Raw genomic sequence first — 25,111 nt, 5'->3', positions numbered from 1 at the left:
GGGGGGGGCTGTCAGGGGGCAGGAGTGGGGAGAGGGATCGGAGCAGTCAGGGGACAGGAAGCAGAGGGGTTTAAATGGGTCGGGAGTTCTGGGGTGGGCTGTCAGGGGGTGGGAAGTGGTTGGATGGGGCATGGGAGTCCCAGGGGTCTGTCTGGGGGTGTGGATAAGGGTTGGGGCAGTCAGGGTACAGGTAGGGGGTAGTGTCCTAGGGGGCCAGTTAGGATGGGGGGAGGGTCTCAGGAGGGGGCAGTCAAGGGACAAGAGGCAGGGAGGCTTAGGTAGGGGGTGGAGTCCTGGGGGGCAGTTAGGGGCAGGGGTCCCAGGAGGGGGCAGTAAGGGGACAAGGAGCGGGGGGAGGGTTGGGGGTTCTGAGGGGGGTGGGAAGTGGGAGGGCCAGGGGTGGGGCTAGGGCAGGACGGGGGCGGGGCTAGGGCAGGGCTCCTCCTGTCCTCTTTTTTGCTTGCTGAAATATGGTAACCCTACTCTTCCCCCACCCCCGCATGGCTCCTGCCGGTATCTGGAGCTTCTCCCACTGCACCCAGCCCAAGCCTAGCTGGGCTCCCTTGGGTCACCTGCTGCCTGCTGTGGCCGGAGTGGAGCCTGGCTGGCAGGGAGAAGCCATACACGTTGACGCCATGGCCACCAGCCCAAGAGGTGCAGGGCAGCCCTAGGCAAACAGGGGCTGGCTGTGCTGCTGCTGATAGCCCTGCACTCCCGCCCACACCTAACCCTAAGGCTTTTTTTTTTTTTTTTTTTTGGTGTGAGACTCACTCGGCCCCTGCCGGAGTAGGGAGGCAGGAAGCAGTTGATTTGAGCCTGCCCGGCAAACAGCTGAGGAGGGGAGGAGGGAGGAGCAGCCTTCCCAGCCAGAGCTCAGGGCATTAGGGTGTGCCGGGGCACACACGGCACACCCCGTGTGCACGCCTATGCCGGTAGCATGAACAAGCTTCGCAGCCTTAGCCTAACAGTGCATTCGAAAGCCCACCTATTCCTGCGTCTGGGCACCAGATTCTCACCCTCCAGCTGTGTCTTGCCCTCAGTTTGCTCCCCCCACTTAGCACTTCCCAGCAATATTCAGCACCTCTGCATGGAGCTGTCCAGTGCGGATGGGCCTAGGTGGCTCAGCGAGCCCTTAGGAAATGGGTGCAGCAGGGAGCAGCCAATGCAGGAGAGACAAGCAGCAGCCCAGGGACCTGAGCTACAGGAGAACTCCTTCAGCTGGTAGCAGTGGAAGGGATCTGAGCATCTGTGTAGGGCTGGCCACTAGGTGGTGCCATCCAATACACAAGGCCCATATGGTAGAGTGCAGCACACAGAGACTCTAGCTCCCAGCGTGCCCTGCCCAGCCAGGCTCTGCAGGGCTGGCTGTGGGCATTGGTTGCCCTGCTGCAATCTGTGCCCTCCTCATACCCAGGCAGCCCGTCTGCTCCCTGCCCAGTCAAGGGCTGCCTTCCCTTGCCCCTGCAGACTCTCTCACCTGCCCCTCTTTCAATGGCTCAATCCAGTATTGGGTAGCCCTGCCAGCCGCCACCCCACCACGCTGTCACACGGGGCCCGTCCACCCAGCTCACCCCTGCCCGTGCTGATCATGCCCCAGCCCACATAGTGCTCTGGGCACCTGCTCTGGCCTTCAGCCACACAATGTGCCCCCTTGTAACACCATCCATCTACACATTTTAGAGTTTATGAAGGCCAGGAACCCCAGGCAGACCCATGGCCTCCTCATTTAGGCCCCTGGCCTCCCCACTCCAGCCAAACTCCTCCCCCCGATGGGTCCCTGGCCTCCCCACTCCAGCCAGACCTCCCCACCCCCAGCCAGGCCCCTGGTCTCCCCACTCTAGCCAGGCCCCTCCCCCCCCCAACTCTTGCCAGTCCCCTCCAGTTATGCTGGCACTCCTATGCCAGCCAGCTAGCACCCTAGCCAGACCCGTTGGCCCCACACTCTGGACAGGCCCCTCCTCCACCAACCTGAGCCTCCCACGATGGCAATGGATGGCACGGCTCTGACCCCAAGGGGCACCCCCATGCTGCCAGCAGCCGGCACACTGCCTGAGCCAAAAGCCAACAGCACCAACGATTGACAGGGCAGCTGGAGCCTCCCAGGAGAGGGCAGGGGGGCGAGAATGGGCACAAACCTGCCTCCGATTCTCCAGCCTACTCTACCCTGGGCACAGACCCCTGCAGGTGGGGGCCCTGCTGTCCACTCTTCCCATCTACCCCAACAGCGCCCTCTGTAGACCTGAGCCCTGGCCATGGGGGTGAGAGGGACCACGGGCCAGAGACGGAGCAGCAGGCAGAGGCAGCTCAAGATAAAGCTGCCGCCCTAGACAGCACGGCCACGGGCTGCCCCTGCACCGCTCAGATTTGGCCCAGCTGGGCAGGTCTGCCACCCTAGGTGCTGCCCGGCGTTCCCAGCGCCAGGGGCTTCTAGCTGCAGGGCCCAGTACTGGGGTGTTGGCTGGGGGCAGCTCCATCGTGCCAGCTCCGAGAGTCGCGGCTGCAGAAAAGTCTGAGAAACAATGGACCACGTGGCACATGCCGCTTCGCCGCAGGCTCTGTCCCCCAGCATGGCCTGACTCGGAGGGTGGGGCACTGCCTGTGCTGCAGCGGCTGCAGGTGGACCTGGCACTGAGGGTGGAGGGACAGTGGCACCAGCTGAGGGCTCCAGAACACGGGGAATCTGGTCCCTGGCATAGCGCTGGGTAGGAGCCCAGGGGGGTGACTGGTAGCACCTTTGGGCCATGTCCGGCTGGCCCATCTCCTGCACTGAATCCTTCAGTGCCGCTGCCCTCCAGTGGTGCTTCTGAGTTACTGCAGGACAGTTCTCTCTCCCTTACACCTGTAGCAGGCCAACGGGGGAGGGGGGGCTCTGGGACAGGGCAGGGGGCCCCCCGCACTGTGCTGGGGAGGAGGCTGGGTGCTGAAGAGCGACCCTGCTGGGGCAGGGGCTGCAGGGCACAGCAAGCGGCCTCACTGTCCACCCCCCTGTGCCTGTGGGAATAGAAACACCCCACAACCAGCACGGCCTCACACTTCTGGAGATGGGGCCCCTCCCACCTACCCCACAGGCCAATGCAAACCCAGAGCAGGCCGGGGCTGCCCAGGAGGCTGGGTGCCAGCAGCAGGAGGGCGATGCGACATTGCCATGACATCATGCTGCTGCCAGGTGTGTGGGTAGAGGGGCTGGGCCAGCTGGTTCCCTCGCTAGGGCCTGAGCTCTGCCCTCTGTGAAGCCAGCCCCAACCCAGTGCTGTGGGCAGGTGTGTCCCATGTAGTGGCTGGTGAGGAGCTGAGCAAGGGGTTGTCCCGGGCTGGCACTCCCTAGGGATGTTACCCCTGTCGGCTTGCCCCTGGCTGCAGGGGCAGGTCGGGCACGAACCTCGAGCTCTGGGACATGGTTTCCCTGCTGCGGCTCCTCCCTGGGCACCATGGGGATACCACTGGCATTTGAGGGACCTGCCCTAGAAAGCAGAGGGTGTGTGTGGTCCAATGGCACCCTGGCACCCAGCTTTGTTCAGCACTGTGTTGCCACAGCCCCTGCCCTCACGCTGCCTCCTCGGTGCCATTGTCATGATCTCAGGGCAAGCCCCGGGGCCAGGCCAGCCTGGAAGAACTGGCCATGGATACTGAATTCCTCTCTGCCCTGGAAGGTACCCCCCTGTGACGAAGTGGGGGATTTTCTTGTTTTCGGTAGGGTTTCAATGGTTTGCATGCGGAGGGGGTGGGACACAGTTTCCCTGGGTGTTACTGGTTTAAGGAGGTGAGGGGAGAGGGAGTTTGTTGTTACAGAGGACTGGAGAGGGAACGTGGGACCCCAGCCAATGGCCTGGAGGATGGATACCCCAGCGACCGGTGACCTGAGACCCCGACCCGGAGACCCAGCTCAGGAGTTGCAGCCGGTTCTGGCCAGTGGGAGAACAATGGGCTGCAGAGTGAGGACCCAGTGACCTAACCAGCCGGTTCCAGCCAGAGGACAAAAGCGAGGAGAGGAGGCCCCAGTTTACAACCCTATTTACCTGGAGAGAAGACAATGGACAGAGGCGGGGCTTGGGAGCTCAGATGCCCAGCTGGGAAGCAGGGGGGCTCTGGGCTGGAGAGGGGGAGCTGGCAGAGCCCACTTGGATGCAGAGAGACTGGGATGTGCTGGGCTGAAGGAGGCCAGGCCTGAGGCCCTGAGAGTTTCCTTTGCTGTGTTCAACTCTCAATAAATCCTCCTGTTTTATGCTGGCTGAGAGTCACTCGGGTCTAGAGAACAGGGTTGCATCAACCCCTTCGGGGGTAGAGGCCCCGGGGGTCCAGAGCGAGTGGACTCCCTGAGGGGGCCCATGGCAGAGACAGACGTGCTAAGGCTCAGAGAGGTGCGGCTCCAGGAGGTGGAGGGGCCTGACCCCGAGAGAGAGTGGACCCCCGAGAAGGGCTGTCGCACTGAAAGGGGCACCCCCCACGGACTGCACGGGGCCAAGAGTGGGCACGATCTGTGAGTCTGTGACACACACACACACCCCTCCCCCCGAGGCAGAGCTGGGGCAGGGGGTGGGACAGCGGAAGGGACGCCTGGTCCCTGAGCGTGCAGGGCCATGAATCCGGCTGTGCAGGCAGGAAGCTCCTGCCAGGGTTGTGTGTGAGAGGTCATGCCCTGTGCCTCAGGGCCCTACCCCAAACAGCCCTGGCTCCTAGCCCACAGTGTGGGCAGAGAGCTTTCCAGCAGCATGGCGTGCCCCGCTAGTGCCAGCCCCTATGGCTGCACCCCTAGCCACTGGGCCCTCCACTCAGCCCAGAGAGCACCAGCAGCCGTGTGGGGCACTGGGCCAAGAACCAAGACAAACAATTCCTATATCCCCAGACTGTCACAGGACGTTCCGAGGCCTTGGCTCCATGCGGCCTCCAGGTGGCACTGGGAGGGAAGGGTTGCCCGCAGTCCTGCGCCCTGCTGAGGACATAGCGTGACAGCCAGGCCCAGCTGTCCCTGCGCCGGGTGGGAGCCAAATTTCCATCCACCACTTTGAACAAGCCCCCATGGAATCAGGACAAAGAGCCCAAATTCCAAAGCTTCCCCCAAACCAAAACATTGTGATTCGAGAACTTGTTGGTTTTGACATTTCCTTTGTATTAAAATAGTTGCTGTGTCTCTTCGCTACACAATAAATATCAGGTAGAATATCAGGTAGTGGTCAGCATCCCTGTCCAGTGCCAGGCAGTGCCAATGGGAGCCCAGCTGGGCGCTGGCGCCTCCTCACATCATGTCGCCACAGCCCCCTGGTGTGCTGCCCAGCCCAGGTCTCCCTGGCCAGCTCTGACTGCGTTCCTGGTGCCACGCGGGTGGAGAGCGCCCCCTAGCACACGGCAGCTGCTTCACCCTCCTCCCCGCTAGAGGCCAGCTCGTCCTCGGAGCCCGGCACTGACGGGCTGGACAGGCCAGGCTCCAGGTTGACATAGGTGACGCTCAGGTTAATGTAGTGCTCGCCCTTCAGGGAGGCCATGATGCACTCCACCTCCCCAATCAGGGCGGAGAAGGTGGGGCGCTCCTCGGGGCTCGAAGCCCAGCAGCTCAGCATCACCGCGTACCTGCCCCGACGAGAGATCCCGTTAGAGTCAGGACAGGCCCAGGAGCAGGGAGCTCAGCCGGACACCAGCACCTCCCTCTCCCACACCTGATCCCCGCATGCCAAACCATCCCAAATTCTCCTGCTGGGCCCCCTGCACTCCACAACCCCATGCACCAGGAAAGGGAAGCCCAAAGGGGGTGTCCTGAGTGAGGGGATGAGGAGGCTCTTGGGGGCGCCGGGCCGGGCACTGCTCACTGGGGGGCTGGCCGGCAGAAGTTTGGGAGCTGGGATATATGGGGTTGATGTGGGGGACACAGGACGGAGCGCGGTTGTGGGGGCAGAAGGTCCCCAGGGGCCCTGGGCCACCCCCTGCTCCCCGCGAGGAAGAGTGCACAGTACTCACAGCGAGTCCGGGCAGTACTCAGGCTGCGGCAGACGCCGGCCACTCAGCAGGTAGTGCGTTATGTCGTAGGGATCCACCTCAGGGTACGGTGGGGCCCCACGTGTCAGCAGCTCCCACAGGAGGACTCCGAAGGACCACTGTGCCGGAGAGAACAGGGGTCATTCCAGCGGCACCATGCGTGCGGCCCCCTGGAGTCTCCCACTGCACATGTGGGCACCGCCTGAAGGGACCCTGATCGGGGGCCTGGCCTGGGCAGTGCCCACAGCAGCAGGCATGGGAGAATCTGCCCCATCAGGTCTCTAGTCTTCACCAGCGAGGGGACAGCTACATCCCCACTCCTCCCCCAACTCTTTACCTCTGGCTACCTGACCTGCCCACCCACCAGAGAGCCATATTTTGAGGCTCCACGTAGGCCCAGCATGGGCCAGCAAGGACACGGACCTCCCTGGGTCAGCGACGTCAGGAGTGGTGTCCGCTGGCACTGAGCTCTGACCCTCGGGCTGCGTTCTGACCCCTGGGCCATGCTCTCCCCACGCTGGTCTCTGACCCCTGGGGACGGGCTCTGCCTGGGCCGCACTCTCCCCTCCCTTGCACAGCGATGGGAATGCCAAGTGGTAGGAGATGCCAAGACCCCCGTTGTGCAGCCAAGGAAGCTCAGCTGGAGGCCAAGTGCTCAGCGAGTGCTGCTCTGTGTCAGTCACGCTGGCTGGCAGGGCTCTGCCCACTGCCACCTGACACAGCACAGCCAGCGCAGGTGGCAGGCTGCTGGGAAAGGGCAAGCCACACGTAATGGGTCTAAACTTCCAAAGCCCCATGTGCCATGGGGGGCATGTAACACCGGCCACTAACCCTGGCTCCGTCAGCCATGCGCCCAGGGTGCCCGGTGGGAGGCAGGGTCCAGCCGGGGCGGGAGCTGGCATGAAGAGGAGAGCAGAGCTCTTTCCTGGACTTGGAGCAGCTGGGAGCCACATAGGGCCATTCTGCGGTCACTTGCCATAGCCACCCAGCTCCTGGGCGCCCCCCAGTGGGCGTGGCATGGGCACAGGCAATGCACTAGCTCCACACACAGCCCACCCCACACTTACTACGTCCGACTTGGTGGTGAATTTCTGGATCTGCAGGCTCTCGAGTGCCATCCACTTGACGGGCAGCTTGGCCTGGCGGTGCTGCCGGATACTGTAATACTCCCTATCAAAGACGTCCCGGGCCAGGCCGAAATCCGCCACCTTCACCATGAACGTCTGGTCCAACCTGCAAGGAACAGATGGAGCTGGAGGGAGCGTGGGAGGAGGACCAGCCTGGTCCCCACCGCCCCGGGGAATGCCAGCTGAGCTGGTGGCACTGCTCCGGGAGCCTGGCATTCGGAGCTGCTTATCTCCAGCCCCCAGACATCTGGACCCAAAGCCATGGGCGGGCACTCAGGGGCCACTGGCACACAGGCTGGCAGGTCTCAGTGCAGCTCCCAGGGCCACGCGTCCACCCTCCCAGCTGGCAGAGTAACTGTTCCTGGGCCATGAACCTCATCCTCATAATAGCAGGGTTCCTTCTGAGGCGGTTTGACTAACACACGCCCTGCTGCTGCCCAGGCTCAGCCAGCACCGAGCGGGCATGCCAGGTCCAGTACCCACCAGCCCCAGGCCGAGCTGGCACTGAAGGGACATGCCAGGCCCTGGTACCCACCAGCCCCAGGCTCAGCCGGCACTGAGGGGGCAGTGTCAGGCCCTGTTACCCACCAGCCCCAGGCTCCACTGGCACAGAAGGGGCAGTGCCAGGCCCCGGTACTCACCAGCTCTGGGCTCAGCTGGCACAGACAGGGCTTGCCAGGCCCTGGTACCCACCAGACCCAGGCTCAGCCAGAACAGAGGGGGCACTGCCAGACCCAAGTACCCACCAGAACAAGGCTAAGCGAGCACAGAGGGAGCAGTGCCAGGCCCTCGTACCCTCCAGCCCCAGGCTCAGCTGGCACAGAGGGTGTGTTCCAGGCCCAGTTACCCATCAGCCCTAGGCTCAGTTGGCATAGAGGGGCGTGCCAGGCCCTGGTACCCACCAGCCCTGGTCTGAGCTGACACAGAGGGGACAGTGCCAGGCCCCGGTACCACCAGCCCCAGGCTCAGCCAGCACAGAGGGGACAGTGCCAGGCTCCGGTACCCACCAGCCCCAGGCTCAGCTGGCATAGAGGGGGCAGTGCCAGGCTATTATACCCACCAGCCCCTGGTACCCACCAGCTGTGGTCTGAGCTGGCACAGAGGGGACAGTGCCAGAGTCTTGTATCAATCAGTCCCAGGCTCAGCCAGCACAGAGGGGACATGCCAGGCCCCGGGTACCCACCACCCTGGGCTCAGCCAGCACAGAGGGGGCAGTGCCAGGCCCCAGTACCACCAGCCCCAGGCTCAGCCAGCACAGAAGGGACGCAGCCGGGCACGCAGGCCCCAGACACCCACCCACCACACTCACATGCAGTTCCTGGCGGCCAGGTCCCTGTGCACAAATTTCATGTGGGCCAGATAGTCCATGCCCTGCGCCACCTGCAGCCCGAAGCCTATCAGGTCCTTCACCGTCGGGTTCTGGGGAGACAGGAGCAGGGAGACATGCAGCCCCATCCCTCGTGCCTGGGCACAGCCCAGCCCCTACCTGGCACTGCAATGGCTGGAGGGCAGCGCAAAGGGGCAGTGGCAGAGCTGGGGGAGGAGAATGCATGGCACCCTCTGCTAGCCAGGTGAGCCCCTCACCTTCCCAGCACAAAGCAGCCCTGCTGGCCAGCGAGCCTGGAGAGAACAGCATCAGGACAGGGGCGGGGCTCCTGGGGGCCAGGGGGACTTGGTGGCTGGCGGGTGGGAGGAACAGATGGGCTCTGCTGGGTATCCATCAGCCCCCATCTCACTCTCCTGCCCATTTGGCAGGCAGCACAACCCCCCGCCCCAGACCCAGGCACCCCCTGCCCCACTGGGACCCTGTGATCCAGAACGTCCCCTGTCCCCTGCAGCAGCTTCAGCCTAGCTGACAGGTCTGGCAGCTCCTGGAAACCCAATGGCCGTGGTGCTGCCTGGCCGCATCTGCTGGCCCCCGCGCCCAGGGCAGGGCCGGGCCGGAGAGCACAGGCTGGCTAGGCAGGTAGCTGCATGGGGCCTGGCTCTGCGGGCAGGGGGTGTGATGTTATTAATATGAACTGAGACCGTATAGATCGTTGTTGCCACCACTATTATATATTTGCAGCAAATATTGTACAAAGGTTGTCGTGTGAGGTGTCTATGAAGAGGTTATAATTTGCTGGTTATCTGTATATGTGTATCATTTTTGTATTTGAAGTTATGAACATGGGCTATGTACTTGTATCTCAAATGTATTTGATTCCAAGTAGACTCAGTGAAGCATTTGGTCAGCTTCTCGAGAAGGGACTATTCCCAGTAAGTGCCCAATCAAGAAACACTTAACTGACAATGGACTTTGAGAGATGCCAATTTCAAACTAACACGTAAACAATGGTGTCGGCCTGCAAACTGAATCATGCATGGACATGTGACTTGCCCATGTAACTCCAGATTCCCTCTTGCTGCTGTGATTTTCCACAGTAAAAACCAAGGAGTGTCCTTCCACGGGCAGAGAATATAAAAGGCCCTGAAAACTCCTCCATCTGGTCTTCAATCCTGCTTCTTGCCTATGGAGGAACCTTGCTGCAAACTGAAGCTCTGAACAAAGGACTGAATGACCCATCCCAGCTGTGGATGTACACCAGAGACTTGATTTGAACCTGCAGTTTATTCCATCACTGCTGCAAGCCTGAACCAAGAACTTTGCCGTTAGTGTATGTAATTAATTCCATTTAACCAATTTTAGCTCTCATCTATATCTTTTTCCTTTTATGAATAAACCTTTAGATTTTAGATTCTAAAGGATTGGCAACAGCATGATTTGTAGGTAAGATCCGATTTGTATATTCACCTAGGTCTGGGGCTTGGTCCTTTGGTATTGGGAGAACCTTTTTTCTTTTACTGGGGTATTGATTGTCATAACCATTCGTCCCCTTAACAAGTGGCACTGGTGGTGATACAGGGAAACTGGAGTGTCTAGGGGTATTGCTTGTATGACTTATGGTTAGCCAGTGGGGTAAAACCAAAGTCCTCTCTGTCTGTCTGGTTTGGTGTGTCTTAAAGGTGGAAAAACCCAGAGGTGAAAATAACTTAAAGGACTTACCGGTACACCAGAGTCCTGAGTGGGGCGGAGCCTCAGCCGGAAGAGGCATGGCCTCAATGGGAAGAGGTGGGGCCTTTCAAGATTTAAAGGCCCTGGGGCTCTGGCTGTGGCTGGGAGCCCCAGGGCCTTTAAATCACCCCGGAGCTACCAGCTGCAAAGGCGGCTAGGAGCCCTGGGGCTCAGGGGCAAATTAAAGGGCCCGGGGCTCCAGCTACCGCAGAGCTCCGGGACCTTTAAATCACCGTGGGAGCCCTGCCACTGCTACCCTGGGCGACAGGGCTCGGGCTAGGGCTAGGGTAGCGGCAGCAGGGTTCCGGTGGTGATTTAAAGGGCCCGGGGCTCCGGCCGCTGTGGCGAGCCCCAGGCCCTTTAAATCTCAGCCGAAGCCCAGTTCCCGGGGGCCCAGGGCTCCGGCAGCCGGGCTCGGGCAGGGATTTAAAGGGCCCAGTGCTCCTGCCACCCAAGCCCAGCAGTGATTTTAAAAAGCCCGGGGCTCTCCGCAGTGGCTGGAGCCCTGGGCCCTTTAAATCACCCATGGGGAAAATGGTCCAGTCCGGACTGTACCGGCTTACTTTCACCTCTGGAAAAACCCCAGCCTTGGGCTGTAACTGCCCTGCTCTAAGCAATTTGTCCTGAATTGGTACTCTCAGAAGTGTCCCACCAAGGGCAGCATTGTTACAGGAGGTTACCCGTTCTCCTCTGCCCCCAGCCAGGGTGACCCTGCCTTTGCCTGGCCCATGCTTACCCGTTCCTTGGAGCGGATGAAGTGCCGGAGGTCTCCATGCTTCATGTAGGGCAGCACAACCAGGGGCAATCCCTGGCGTGGCAGGCAGACACCCACCAGCGACAGGACGTGGGGGTGATGGAAGCTCTTCATGAGAATCCCCTCCTTCAGGAACTCCTCCACCTCCTCCACGTCAGTGATCCCTGGGACCAAGCACAGCCATGAGGCTGGGGCACCAACCAACCAGGAAGCTGCATCGCAGGGACAGGCCCCAGGGGATGGGGCAACTTGGGCTGTCCGGAGCACAGCAAGGAGCAGCAGAGGGCACGGGAGAGTGGTGGCTACATCACAGAGGGGTTACGCCCACGCCATGGGACACCACACCCAGCCACCAGCCAGGCACAGCATGGGCCAGGCACACACACGCTTCCTGGCCCCCGGCATTGGCAGCTGCACAGGGGGAAGGCCTGAAAATGCCCAGGAGTCAGGCATTGCCCAGATAGGTGGGGTTCCTGCTCTATTCACCTCCTGCTCCTTGGCCCACAGCCTGGCACGAGTGAAGGGCCAGCACAGGAAGCAGGCGGGGCTCGGAGGGACCCCAGGGGGGATAGGGATTTGGGACCCCCTAGAGCATGGCAGAGCCAGAGGGAGGGGCACTCACGGTTCAGGGATTTGACGGCGCAGTGGATCTCCCTCTCTGACAGATCTCTGTACGTGCCGTGGTACACGCTCCCGAAATGCCCTGGCCGGGAAAACACAGGCACCCTGGACAAAGCTGCCATGCAGCAAGGAATGCCCCGAGCTGCCCTTTGCTCCAGCCCCCAGCCAGCCTGCCACAGGCAGGGCAAACACCTAGAGTCCAAGGGGATGGGCTGGAAGATGGCAGGGGGGCTGGGAGGGTGTCAATGCTGCAGGGCCCAGATGGGCACCAGACACAGCAGGGGGGCTGGGGCTGCATTACTGCGGAGAGGCACCCCCACATACTGGATACGGCCAAGGGGACGTGGCCCTGTTGGCGCCACAGGGCCCAGATGGGCACCAGATACAGCCAAGGGGACGGGGCCATGTCAGTGCCACAGGGCCCAGATGGGCACCAGATACAGCCAAGGGGACGGGGCCATGTCAGCGTTGCAAGGCCCAGACCGGCACCAGATACGGCTAAGGGGCCGGGGCCATGTCGGCACCACTGGGCCTGGACGGGAACCGGATATGGCTGAGGGGATGGGGCCATGTTGGCATTGCAGGGCCCAGACAGGCACCAGATATGCCTTGCCCTGCTGTGGGGCCTCCAGATCAACCTGACAGGCTCCCCCACAGGACTGTTCTGCGCTGGGCCGGGTACTGCCCCTCATCGGGTTCAGAGAGGTGACCTAGCTGGGCAACAGCCACCAGCCGCAGGCATGCACCTGGCACTCCGGGAAACGGGCTGATCTTGGCGCAGCCAAACTATGCCATGCTGCTCAGCCCGAGCCCTCAAGCCGTGGGCAGGGACCGGTCCCTCCGACCAGGGGAGCAGCCAGGGCCAGGCAGCAAGGCTATGGCGGGTGTGAACTCTCCCCTGCCCTGTGCCCAACCCCGCATGCGATGCCACAGATGAACACCATCCGTGCTGGATCAGCACCACATGGGAGCTCTTGTTAGTACTGAGCTTCTCTGGGGTGGGACCTTGACACAGAGGGAATGCCAGCGCTCACTGTGCAAGGCTGCATGTGCCACACGGGCCCAGCCCAATCCAGCTATGGCTCAGTGCTCCTTGTGCCAGTCGGTATGTGCCACACAGGTCCAGCTTAACCCAACTACAGCTCGGCACTCACAGTGCCAGGCTGCGGGTGCCACACAGGCCCAGCCCAACCCAACTACGGCTCAGCGCTCCTGTGCCAGGCTGCGGATGCCATGAGGGCTCGACCCAGCCGCAGTTCAGCGCTCACTGTGCCACGCTGCCATGCCAGGCGGGCCCTAACGCTAACCTTTGCCGATGACCCGGTCCCAGTGTGTTAGCAGCCGCTCCTCTGGGATCAGGATGTCCTTCACCTCCTCCAGCAGCTCGGGACGGAGGTTTTCGATGCAACAGGACGGCATCCTCACAAGTGGCATGGCAGAGCTGTTGCTACTGCCCACGTAGGAGGCATCTCGGAAGCGCCTGCTGGCAAAGCCACCGCTGGGAGTGGCTGCTGGGGGCAGCACCGCCAGGAACCGGGCAGAGAGAGGAAAGTCACAGCGAGACCCTGGCAAAACCCTTCCCCTCCACTGGATCAGCCTGTGTGCCCTGCTGCCTGCCCCCCACTGGGGCAGAGAGAGGAACTGCCCCTCAGAACATCCCCAGAATCTCCCGATCAATGCACACCAGCCCCGCGAGGGCCCCCAGGCATTGCAGTGCTGGGAGCTTGTGGGCGGGGGTCCCACGGCCGGCGAGCACCAGTCGACAGGAGCTGCACACAGCCATGGCCGAGACCCGTCCACTGGGGCAGAATAGAAGGGAGCCGACTGACATGCTGGTGCGGCTCTAACACGGGCAGGGCTACCCCAAGCTGGGCAGGCCTTTCCCAGCTGGTGCTGGGGGGGAGGGAGGGGAGGGGTGTCTGCTGCAAGGATGGTGACTTGGCCCTGCCCCCACAGGCTGCAGGCACAGTGAACAGTGCCCCCTGGCATGACAGTTCCTTACCCTGCACATCCCGGTAGTCCATGAAGGAGGGGAGCAGGGCAAAGCTGGGGGCATTCCCATTGGGATTCACCAGCATCTCCAAATTCTCGGTCCCTGAGGACATGAAACAAGAAGCCGTTCAGAGTCTCAAGAGCCAACGCTGGCCTAGTGGCCTGGCCCACTTCTGCCGGGTACCAGATATCCCATTGGCCACAGGCATCGCTCAGCCCCCGTGCCACACTGAGAGGACGGGAGGCCCAGCCCCACTCAGAGCCGGCACCCTAAGGACTGGTGCAGCATCAGTAACGATGTGTGTGGGGGGAGGGCAATTTCTTGGTGCCTAGATAGCAGGATGATGTGCACATTGCCTGTAATGCCAGAAGACACTCCCCCATGGTCATGGGGCACAGTCCAATTCACCCAGGTAAGGCATATGACACCCAGCTGGGGGCCCAGAACAGGAATGGACGCTGCCAGTGCAGAAAGCGTGTGACACAACATTCAGGGCCTGTGGGAATGGGGCCATAGCAGGTTCAGGGGTGCGACACCCCGTGTGTGGGAAGGGAATTACCCATCTCCTTCCTGCGTCTGCATTTCACCACCAGGAACGCCAGGAGGCAGCCGAACACGAAGATGGTGATAATGCCCAGGAGGATGCCAGTCAGGGGGTCTGGGGAGACAGTGGCCACCACCAAGCCCAGGTGCTGGCACGCGCCATTCACACAGATCTGGGGAAGGACAGGGCAGGCAGTCAGTGCCTGGGCAGCCAGCAGGCAGAGAATGGGTCCCTAAGCATCTGCAGGATTAGGGGGACTTGCCCACCCCCAGCACTGATCACCACCCCAGCTCTTATCTAGCACTTTCACCCAGCAATCTCAGTGTGCTGTCAAGGTCAGTGGAAACCGAGGCATGGGGCACGGCCACGACTTGCCCAGGTCTCCTGAGTCCCAGCCCAGTGCTCTATGCGCCGTGCCACTCTGCCTCTCTGAAGCATTAACACACTGTACTCCTGCAGCTGGCGCTCCTGCCCAGGTTCTCCAGAGGGGGTGGGGCTGGCCTGAAGGGAGCTCCACTCCACACAGGTCTCCTGGGTACTGAGGGATTCAGCGCCCATGGCTGGTGGGACGACAGAGGGCCCAGAAGCAGGCAGCACATGTGGCACATGGCCAGCCCCAACCCACACTCCCCTGGCAGGATGGGCATCGTTGCCTAATGGACCAGAGGACATTTCCCATCATTGGGCCCATGGGGCTACACCCTTCTGTTACTGGGCTGCTCTGAGCATGCATCCCAGGTACCCCAGCCCCCGCACTCTGCCCCGTCCCAGCCCTGCCTGGCAGCACTCCTGCAAAGCCTGGCACCTACTCGTCTCAGCAGTGAGCACTGGGTGAGGCAGTTGGGCAAGACATGGGCATTAAAGATGCCACCCCAGCACGTGCCATGTTGTAGAGACACCAGAGGAAGGAGACTGACAGGGTCACCATGTGGCCTCAGCCGGCGGGGACCCCCCAGCCACCCCTTTGCACCCAGTACAGACAACAAGCAGCTGGCACAGCCTGTGGCTGCATGCTGGGCTGAATACTGCTTCCCCTGCCCTCCTCACTGTGTGCCAGGCAGCAGAACCAGGAGCAAAGCCCAGCAGCTGGCTGGCAGTGGGGAAGCCGTTCCCCACAGGCCTGGTGCCCTCCAGAGGTTGGGAAAGCCTTCCCCAGGCAGCTGCACTCAGGACACGTTCAGTCCCGAGCGCTGTCCAAAGAGGAAGGGCAGGGAGAGGGGATGGAAAGCTGCAGGCCAGACCCTCCAGGGCAGAGGGCCAGTCTAGGCAGCGCTGCCACAGCCCTGAGCCAGCCTGGTTCTCCCTGGGCTCCGTGCCAGCCAGGGGAAAGGGGGGCGAAGCCCTGGGAGCCCAGCTCAGGGCAAGCACTGTCCTCCCTCCAGCTCGGCTCTACCTGCACAGGGACTCCATCCACGGGGAGGCTAAGGTTCCTGGGGATCCGGCAGGTCACCTCATTCTTCAGCACGCTGGGGTGGCAGTCCTGGCCCGCCACAGTCACGGTGATGCTCATGCAGCCCACCAGCGCATCCAACCCGATTTGCTGCACACATAGCCACCGTCACGGGGATCCCCCGACCCTAGCTAGAGAACACCCCCGCCTGAGCCGCCCCCCCTCCCCCAGGATCTCCCTGACCTGAGCTGCCCCACCTCCCCCAGGAACAAGCAGCTGGCACAGCCTGGCCTCTCCCTGGAACCGCGCCCCCGCCTGAGCCACCTCTCCAAGGTTGCCCGCCCCCCGGCCTGAGCTGCCCCCCTTATCCCAGGAACTGCCCCACCTCCCTGGGGAACCCCCCAGCCTCTCTCAGGAACCATCCTGCCTGAGCCCTCCGGGAATCCCCAGGCCCACCCCTCCCCAGGGGACCGCACCACCCCAGCCTCAGCTCAGCTGCCAAGCCTCTCGCCTGGGCTCCCATCCCTTCGCCCTAACCAGTGCACCGTCCTTCAGGGCCAGACATTCATTCCCCTGCAGGCCCCCAGCCCGCTGGCCATGGCCCCAGGCCCTCCCCCGCCAGCCATCAGCCCGGCCCCGGATCCTCCCCCTCCCTCCCACTGGCTATCCCTCCATGCCCTGGGCCCTCCCCTATCCCATCCCCAACAGCCATCATCCCATGGCACTCTTCTGGCCCCCAGCCCACCAGTGCAGGCCTGGCCTAGCCCCCTCAGTCCCACTCCTGCCCGGGCCCCCTGCCTCCCCCAGCCCCCTCCGTACGTGGATCTCAATCTCGTCGTCACCAGACTTGAGGTGGTACGTGTTGTCGGGCTCAAAGGGCAGGATCTGAGGCGTGGGGTAGTAGCGCAGGTGGAAAGCCCTGTGCCTGGGGGAGCCGTCGAGCAGCACGGTCAGATTGCCATGGGCGCTCTCCACCCTGTTAGCGAAGGGGTAGGCTGGGCTCTGGCACACCAGCTGCTCGGGAGAGCGCGGCCCCGCACACACCTGAGGGGACAGGGTGCGTTGGAAGGAGTGTACCCGGGAGCAGAGCTCACAGTGGGGAAGGGACCCGGTGCTCCCTGGACATGGCCTGGAACCAGTTCCCAGGCACCCCATCAGGCCCAGACCCGCACCGTCCTTCGCTCTGCTGGCTGCACGCTACAGACCCGGCCCAGGCCTCTCGCCCAGGGCTGGCTCCAGGCACCAGCCTGGCAAGCAGGTGCTTGGGGCGGCCGCTCTGGAGAGGGGCGGCACATCCAGGTATTTGGCGGCAATTCGGCGGACGGTCCCTCACTCCCGCTGGGAGCGAAGGACCTCCCGCCAAACTGCCGCCGCAGATCGCGATTGCGATCGCGGCTTTTTTTTTTTTTTGGCTGGTGCGGGGGCCCAAAACCCTGGAGCCGGCCCTGCTCTCGCCACCCCCAATACCTTGCCACAGGCACACTACGTCTGCAGGGAGCCCAAGGCTGCAGCACCAACTTAATGCGCCCGCCTTGGATAACTGGAGACCAGAGCCACCAGTGACACGAGTGTGTGAGCTCTCAGCTGCCTCCTGGCAAACGCACAACCTCCTATTACTGGCACGGCCTGGGCTCAAGACCTCACTGGGACAGCAGGTCCTGTGGGCTGGCACTGCAGAGAGCCCAGGGCTGGGCTAGCAGGGGCTGAGGGGCAGGATTGGGGGGCACTGGCAGACCGGGTGGAATCTCCTACAGGGTCTGCCTGCACCAGGCCCGACCAGCGTTTCAAGCCTGTTTTTCTCTCCCCCTTCAGCACATCATGCCCAGCTCCCTGACTGTGATCCTCTTGCCTCAGCCGGCCCTGGCCCATGATGCCGGCCCTGCCCCGCCCCTCACACTCACCTTGGCCTCCGTCGCCATGCTGGCGTCCACAAATTGGATTCTGGGGTAATATACGGAGTCCAGGCTGGTGCCATGGATGGTGAGGGCCGAACCCCTGCAGAAGGTCACAGATCACTGCCATATGGAACGTGAAGCACAGCCCTGAGCCTGGGACCTCAGGGCCAGGGGAGACCCGGCCAGGACACCCTGGGGGCCTACAAGCTGGGGGAGCGCCTCGCCAGAGCATCCTGGGGACCCCGGGGCCGGCAGAACCCTGGACGGATGCACGAGGGACCTACGGGCCGGACCAGCTTCCAGTGTTGGGCATGCTGGGGACCATGGGGCTGGGGGAACCCCGTACGGGATGCCCTGGGGACCCAGGAGAACCCCATCTGGGGTATGCTGGCTAGATACGCTGCCTGGGCCTCTGGTGCCCACAAGGGGAGCTGTGCCCCCTGTTCCTAACCCCCCATGCTGTGAACTCCCACCTGTCATGGGCTTGCAGGAGGAGGCAGGGGCTGCCCATGGAATCAGGGGGCTGCCCCATCCCCAGCCTGGAGGGGGAACACCTGGGCTCTCAGGAGGGGGCCCTCAGCTGGGTGAAATGGGCCAGGCTGCTGGGCACAGAGTGCTAGGCTCTTCACCGTCCCTTGCAGAGAGGAGGCCATGCAAGCTGGGGGTGGGGGAGGGAGACTGTGATCTGGGGGGGTTGGAGAGTAGGGTTGGAGTGTGTGTGGAGGTGACATTATTGACATGAACTGTGACTGTATAGATCATTGTTGCAATCACAGTTACATATTTGCAGTAAATATTGTACAAAGGTTGGCAAGTGAGGTGTCTATGAAAAGGTTATGATTTGCTGGTTATGATTATGCTATCTGTATGCATATATCATTTTTGTATTTAAAGTTATAAGTATTGGCTCTATACTGTCTGTATTTCAAACTTGTGCTATGCTTCTAGGTGACACCCCACACAATTTGGCGTCAGCACTGCCTAGCCTGCTTGATGGCCATTAAGGACCATCAGCTATACAAATGACCCATTGAGAGAAGGCAGATACACCTTGTGACTCAGCAAGGCATGCAGGGACATGCCTATGAACAGAACTCTCAGATTTTTCCATGCCATGTGCTGGGTAGCTCGTTTTTGGAACAAAGGAGGTGGAGATCACATGGCAAGAGACTATAAAAGGCAGCTGCATCTCCTCCATCTTGTCTTCAATCCTGCTTCTTACCTCTGGAGGAACTTTGCTACAAACTGAAACTCTGAATGACCCACCCAAGCTGTGGATTTACTCCAGAGACTTAATTTAAACCTGCAGTTTATTCCATCACTGCTACAAGCCTGAACCAAGAACTTTGCCATTACTGTATGTAATTGATTCAATTTAACCAATTTTTGCTTTCATCTATATTTCTTTCTTTTTATGAATAAACCTTTAGATTCTAAAGGACTGGCAACAGTGTGATTTGTGGGTAAGATCTGACTTGTAGATTGACCTGGGTCTGGGGCTTGGTCCTTTGGGATCGGGAGAACTTTTTTTCTTTTAGTGGGGTATTGGTTTTCATAACCATTCATCCCCATAAGGAGCAATGCTGGTGGTGATACAAGGGAACTGGAGTATCTGAGGGAATTATTTGTATGACTTTTGGTTAGCCAGTGAGGTAAAACTGAAGTCCTCTCTGTTTGGCCGGTTTGGCGTGCCTTAATAGTAAAGGAACTCCATCTTTGGGCTGTAACTGCCCTGCTCTAAGAGCATGGCTACACTTGCAGATGTAGAGCAATTTGAGTTAAACTAGCCTTCGTAAAGCAGGGCCGGCTCCAGGCACCAGCCTGGCAAGCAGGTGCTTGGGGTGGCCACTCCGGAGAGGGGCAGCATGTCCAGTTATTCGGCGGCAATTCGGCGGACAGTCCCTCACTCCCGCTGGGAGTGAAGGACCTCCTGCCGAATTGCCGCCACAGATCGCGATCGGGGCTTTTTTTTTTTTTGGCTGCTTGGGGCAGCCAAAACCCTGGAGCCAGCCCTGTCGTAGAGTGCAGTAGGGAAAGCGCTGTAGTCTGTCCACACTGACAGCTGCAAGCACACTGGCGTGGCCACATTAGCAGCTCTTGCAACGGCCACAGAGAGCAGTGCATTGTGGTAGCTATCCCAGCATGCAAGTGGCTGCAACGTGCTTTTCAAATGAGGGGGGTGGGGTGGGGTGTGACAGGGAGTGTGTTGTGTGTATGTAGGGGGAGAGAGAGTGGGTTTTGGGGGGGGCTGAGAGCATGTCAGTATGCTGTCTTGTAAGTTCAGACCCTTCCCCCCTCCACCTCTCTCTCTCTCACACAGTATTCCACAGTAATGGTTGCTTTGTCTCCGGCTGTCAAACGGAGCTTTCAAAGGGCATATTGGCGTGCCTGCAGTGATTCCAAAACAATGACAAGAGTGTCCACTTGACTTAAGGGGATTATGGAACGTTTCCAGAGGTTGATCAGAGCGCAGTAATGCAACACCTCGTTCACACTGATGCCTGGGCGATTCAGCCAATGCACACCAAGTGTTAATCTTCTCGCTTAGGTGGAGTACCAGGAGTACTCTAGCCCTGGAATCAGAGCGCTCTACGCGCCTTGCCAGTGTGGACGGGTAGTGAGCTAGGGTGCCTGGGGCTGCTTTAATGCGCTCTAAATCACAAGCGTCGCCAAGCTCTAAGCAATTTGTCCTGAATTGATACTCAGTTATGTCCCGCCAGAGGCCACATCGTTACAGGGGGACTGTGATCTGCGCGGTTGGAGTGGGAGGGCTGTGACCAGAGGGACTGTGATCCGGAGGGGGTGGAGTGGGGGTGATGTGACCGGAGGGTTGCAGTGGCTGTGACCGGGGGGATGGAGTGGGGGGCTGGGACCGGGGGAGCTCCAGGGGCCAGGGGACCCCCCTCTGGGCACTCACTCGTAGGTGCAGTTGGGGGAGATGTCGTGGAGGACGGGGTCTGGGCGGTACTGGAATGGCTCCGGGGCGGGGAACTGCTCCCCATCTATCCACAGGGCCACAGGAACAGCATGCAGGTTGCTGGCTGCAGGGCTGGTGCAGCGAATCTCGGTGGGGCTGGGAACAGAGGATAGCACAACATGGAGACAAACAGACACCCGGCTGGGCTGCAGACTGCCCCTCAACCTGCTCTGGCCCACATGCCCCCCAGTGACCTGCCCGGACCAGCATAGCTGACACCCCCACGCTGGCCATCCCATAGCTGGGAGCGCGCCTGGCCCCATCTGTGCCCCAACAGGCCCTGGCAGTCCTGGGGCAGGAGCTCCCCCGAGGGCTCTGCTCCCCAGATGGGCCCCGGGCACTGCAGACAGACGTGGGCTCTAACACACTGCAGAGCATCTGTGGCACCAGACACCATCCAAAGGACTCAACATGGGTGTTTATATATAAACATGACCTCAGTGGAGCACATACAGAGCTGGCTGCACCCAGCCACGCCCATCCAGCCGCTCAGCTACACCGACCCAGACGCACCGACCCAGCCATGCTGACTCGGCCACACCACACCACACCCAGCCACGCCAACCCAGCCATGCTGACCCAGCTGTTCGTCTGTGAATGAAATTTCTGAATGTCTGTCTAATGGCTCAGAAGTGAATCTGTAATTAGATCAAGCACAGAAAGAACTCATTGGTCAGGAAAATGTTTCTCAGGAGCAAATTAAAGTGGATGGTCAGGTTAAAGTCCTAACTGAGGAAGGCAAGGAAAGTTTGAATGAGCCTAGGCAGCCTTGTGAGCTAATGGCTTTGTCTAATCAGCAGTTTGGGAAGGTGAGGATAGTGGAAAATGAGTGTCCCTATACCTTACCTGTTACTTGTGTGGAGAATTGTAACAGTAAAGGGAATGTACCTGTATAGAGGGAGCTACCCCGGTCTCCAAGCAGTTATCTATGAACAGCCCTGTGTGCTGGAACAAGGGAAATGAGATCCCAAGCTGTGTGTCTGTTAAAGGAAAATTTCAGCCTGTAATGGTTGAGTGTAGTGCAGTTGTCTCAGAGTTGGTTCTGGATTCAACTAGAGCCCAGGAAGAAAATGGTCCTAAGTTTGTGTCTGCTAGGGAGAATGGCACTGTAACTAGGTTGCATCCAGTTAGTGTCATGGCAAAATCCCCAGAGACCAGACAATTCTGGTGCTTGTATTTTGCCTGTTGCTAATGTGTGGCTGGAAAAGGGTGTAGCAACTTTGCCTGATCAGAGTAATATCCAAGCCAGGGCACGAGGAGAGCATAAAGGTGATTCAATTGTGTTGCCCACTGACAGTTTGGAAACTTGCAACAAGGAGGAAATAATTCCTAAGTTTGTGTGTGCAGAGCCTGGTAACCTGCATGTTGCCAGTGACTGTGACAAAAGTTGCAGAGGGAAAGAGAGTACCTCTAACCTTTTATCTAGTAAGTCTACGAGTTTGGCTGAAAGGGGATTGTGTAGAAATCCGCCTGATGAGCCAAAGGTGATCCTGGATGTAAGTGAAACTCAGGCCTTGGCTACACTCGCGGATTCACAGCGCTGCCAAGTGTAGTCGCGCCGCCAGTGCTGCGAGAGCTCTCGTGGTTGCAAGTACTCCATCCTCTCCGAGGGGAATAGCTTGCAGCGCTGCGAGCGAGCATGCAGCGCTACAGGTGCTGATTACACTGGCGCTTTACAGCGCTGCACTCGCTGCGCTCAGGGGGGTGTTTTTTCACACCCCTGAGTGCAGCAAGTGCAGCGCTGTGAATTGCCAGTGTAGCCAAGGCCCTAGAAAGAGTCTGTTGTTGCTCAGGAAAGTGTTCCTTTAGAGCAAGCCCTAGGTGAAGAGGGTAAGGACAGAATTTCTGTGAGGGGTGAATTGTTGCTTAGAGAACCTCCTAGGGAAAGGAATCCTCATGGTATTCTGTGCAAGCAGTTTGCCACAACTGAAGAGTGTGGATGCAATTTAATCAAAAAGGTTTCAGTTCCTAGCAGCCAGAAATTTTCTGCTGTGAATGGATCCATTGACTTTTCTTTTGAAAGATCCAGTGTGGATCGCTTAGAAAAGGTCTCAGATGAAATGAAAATTGTCAGGGAATTTAAACAACCCTATGACCAAGTGGCTGTGTTTGGCCAGCTTGTTGGGAAGACGATGGTGTTGGAACAAGAATGTCTCCACGCTAATTCTTTAGGTGAGCAGTCTGTGCTTCAGGGTCTAAGGACAGATTTAGTTACTGGTATTTCAAGGCAGAAAAGTTTTATGGCTGAATGTTTAAGGATGCAGGGAAGAGCAAGCAAATTCTCTCCCTCAGGCCTTGGCTACACTTGCAGATGTACAGCACTGTGAGTTAAACCTGACTTCATGCAGCTGAGTAGGGAAAGCACTGCAGTCTGTCCACACTGACAGCTGCCCAGCGCACTGTCGTGGCCACATTTGCGGCAATTGCAGCGTTATTGGGAGTGGTGCATTATGGGCAGCTATCCCACAGAGCACCTCTTCCCATTCTGGCGCCGTGGGTTGTGAGAAGGGGGCGTGGGTGCGGGGGATTCTGGGTCCTGTCCCAATGCCCCGTGATGCATCGCTTCACATCCCAGAAATCCCTTTGTTTCCATCCACCTTTGGTGCCATCTTTCAATGGTTTCTGTGCAGCGCGATCTGTCTGCGGGAAATGGAGTCCGAACTCTGAGGCGGATGCTGACGAGTCTCGCCAGCACGTCACGTTTGGCTGTCGAACTATTCCTTAAGATCCAAAGTGACAGTGAGAGTGAGGGTGAGGAGTCCGACGATGCTATCGAGCCGCGTAACGCGTACGACACGAAATTGCTTCTGGCATTCATGGACATGCTCAGCGGAATGCCGCTTTTCGGCTCAGGAAACAAGCACCGAGTGGTGGGATCATCCACATCGTCATGGAAGTCTGGGATGACGAGCAGTGGCTGCAGAACTTTCGGATGAGAAAAGCCACTTTCAAGGGTCTGCGTGAGCAGCTCGCCCCAACCCTGCGGCGCAAGGACACGAGATTGCAAGCTGCCCTGCCAGTGGAGAAGCGGGTGGCTATTGCAATCTGGAAGCTGGCAACTCCAGACAGCTACCGGTCAGTCGCAAACCTGTTTGGAGTGGGAAAGTCGACCGTTGGAATCGTGTTGATGCAAGTTTGCAAGGCCATTAATCGCATCCTACTCAGAAGAACCATGACTCTGGGTAACGTGCAGGAAATAGTGGATGGCTTTGCACAAATGGGGTTCCCTAATTGTGAAGGGACGATAGATGGGACGCACATTCCTATTCTGGCACCACCCGACCTAGGATCCGAGTACGTTAATAGGAAGGGGTATTTCTCTATGGTTCTCCAGGTGCTTGTGGATCACCGTGGGCATTTCATTGACATTAACACAGGCTGGCCCGGAAAGGTGCATGACGCACGTATCTTTCAGAACACTTGGCTGTTCAGGAAGATGCAGGCCGGGACTTTTTTCCCAGAGCGGAAGATCAGGGTAGGGGAAGTTGAAATGCCCATTGTGATCCTTGGAGATCCCACTTACCCGTTAATGTTGTGGCTCATGAAACCCTACACAGGGAGCCTTGACAGCAGCAAGGAATGGTTCAACTACAGGCTGAGTAGGTGCCAAATGACTGTGGAGTGTGCCTTTAGCCGTTTAAAGGGCCGCTGGCGATCTCTGTATGGGAAGCTGGACTTGGCCGAAAACAGCATCCCCCTGGTTATATCCGCGTGCTGTGCCCTCCATAATATTTGTGAAGGGAAGGGTGAAAGCTTCACTCAGGCATGGACCTCTGAGGTTGAACACCTGGAGGCTGAATTTGCACAGCCAGAGAGCAGGGCTATTACAGGGGCCCAGCGCAGGGCTGCAAGGTTTAGGGATGCCTTGAGGGAGCAATTTGAGGCTGAAAACCAGCAGTGATATCTGGTGCCCTGCACGGGAGTGAAGTGCAGTAGTTCCAATCTTTAGGAATCAGTGTCTGCTTAGCAGACAAGCAGACTTGCAGTGCCTGTTTATTTCCTGGGCTAAGGAGTCTTTTTCTTTATTATTGCATAAAGAATGTTTTCAAAGCCATAGAATCTATTTATTGAAAAGAAACAAGGGGCTGGAGTGTGGAACAGTACAATCACAAATTCGCGTATGTCCTGTCTGGTGTGCTGTGCAGTGAGTGCTGCACTTCAGGACTGCTTTACTGCATGGTGATGGGGGTTGAGGCTTTCAGGGCTGGGTGGTGAAGATACTGGTGTTGGAGGCAGCGGGTGGCGTGAAGAACACGGAAGTGGGGAAAGTGGGTTGGAGGTGACAGTGGGATACAACGGAAAGAGTTTTGGGAAAAGGGCTGTAGGGGGTTGGCGTTTGCATTTGCGGTACTGCTCCTCTTTCTGCATGGCTACCAGCTCCTGGATAGCGTCTGCTTGGTGCTCCAGGATGCCTATGAGCCCATCAGTGCTTTGCTGCCGGTGCGCGGTGCATTGCCGCCGGTGCGCTGCGTTTTCCTGGCGGATCCTGCTTTCTCTCTCCCTCCAGTTCTGTGCTTTCTCATTCTCTTTAATAGATTGCCGCATCACTTCTTGCAGCATGTCTTCTTTGCTTTTTCGCGGTCTCTTCCTGAGTCTTTGCAGTCTCTGAGCAGGCGATAAGAGGGATGGCTGAGGTCTCAAGGTTGGTGCAGCTGTATAGGCAAAATGTAACATTTAACAGAGGCAGCATTGTTTATACCAGACAGAGTAATGATTCCCCCTGCACTTAAGGAGTAGAAAACACACAGGGTCTACACAATAGCATAATTTTCCCGTCCGAAACAGAGC

General features: G+C 59.3%; 1 protein-coding gene across 1 annotated transcript in view; it reads right to left on the bottom strand.

The window, feature by feature from the left end:
* Window positions 1–5,086: 5,086 nt before the first annotated feature.
* MST1R (macrophage stimulating 1 receptor) overlaps window positions 5,087–25,111 on the bottom strand; it is a gene marked incomplete in the record, with an annotated part of 53,125 nt that continues 33,100 nt past the window's right edge. Inside the window, 13 exon segments of the mRNA XM_034776557.1 lie at window positions 5,087–5,565; window positions 5,950–6,086; window positions 7,035–7,200; window positions 8,404–8,513; window positions 10,886–11,067; window positions 11,526–11,606; window positions 12,832–13,035; window positions 13,527–13,619; window positions 14,077–14,233; window positions 15,455–15,601; window positions 16,271–16,495; window positions 17,353–17,446; window positions 20,264–20,419. Of these exon segments, the coding sequence (XP_034632448.1) occupies window positions 5,334–5,565; window positions 5,950–6,086; window positions 7,035–7,200; window positions 8,404–8,513; window positions 10,886–11,067; window positions 11,526–11,606; window positions 12,832–13,035; window positions 13,527–13,619; window positions 14,077–14,233; window positions 15,455–15,601; window positions 16,271–16,495; window positions 17,353–17,446; window positions 20,264–20,419 (1,984 nt within the window).

The sequence above is a fragment of the Trachemys scripta genome, chromosome 7 (assembly GCF_013100865.1).
Source record: "Trachemys scripta elegans isolate TJP31775 chromosome 7, CAS_Tse_1.0, whole genome shotgun sequence".
In the NCBI taxonomy this organism is placed as follows: Eukaryota; Metazoa; Chordata; order Testudines; family Emydidae; genus Trachemys; species Trachemys scripta.
The sequence above is the reverse complement of the archived record's forward strand: the minus strand, read 5'-3'. Positions and strand labels throughout refer to the sequence as shown.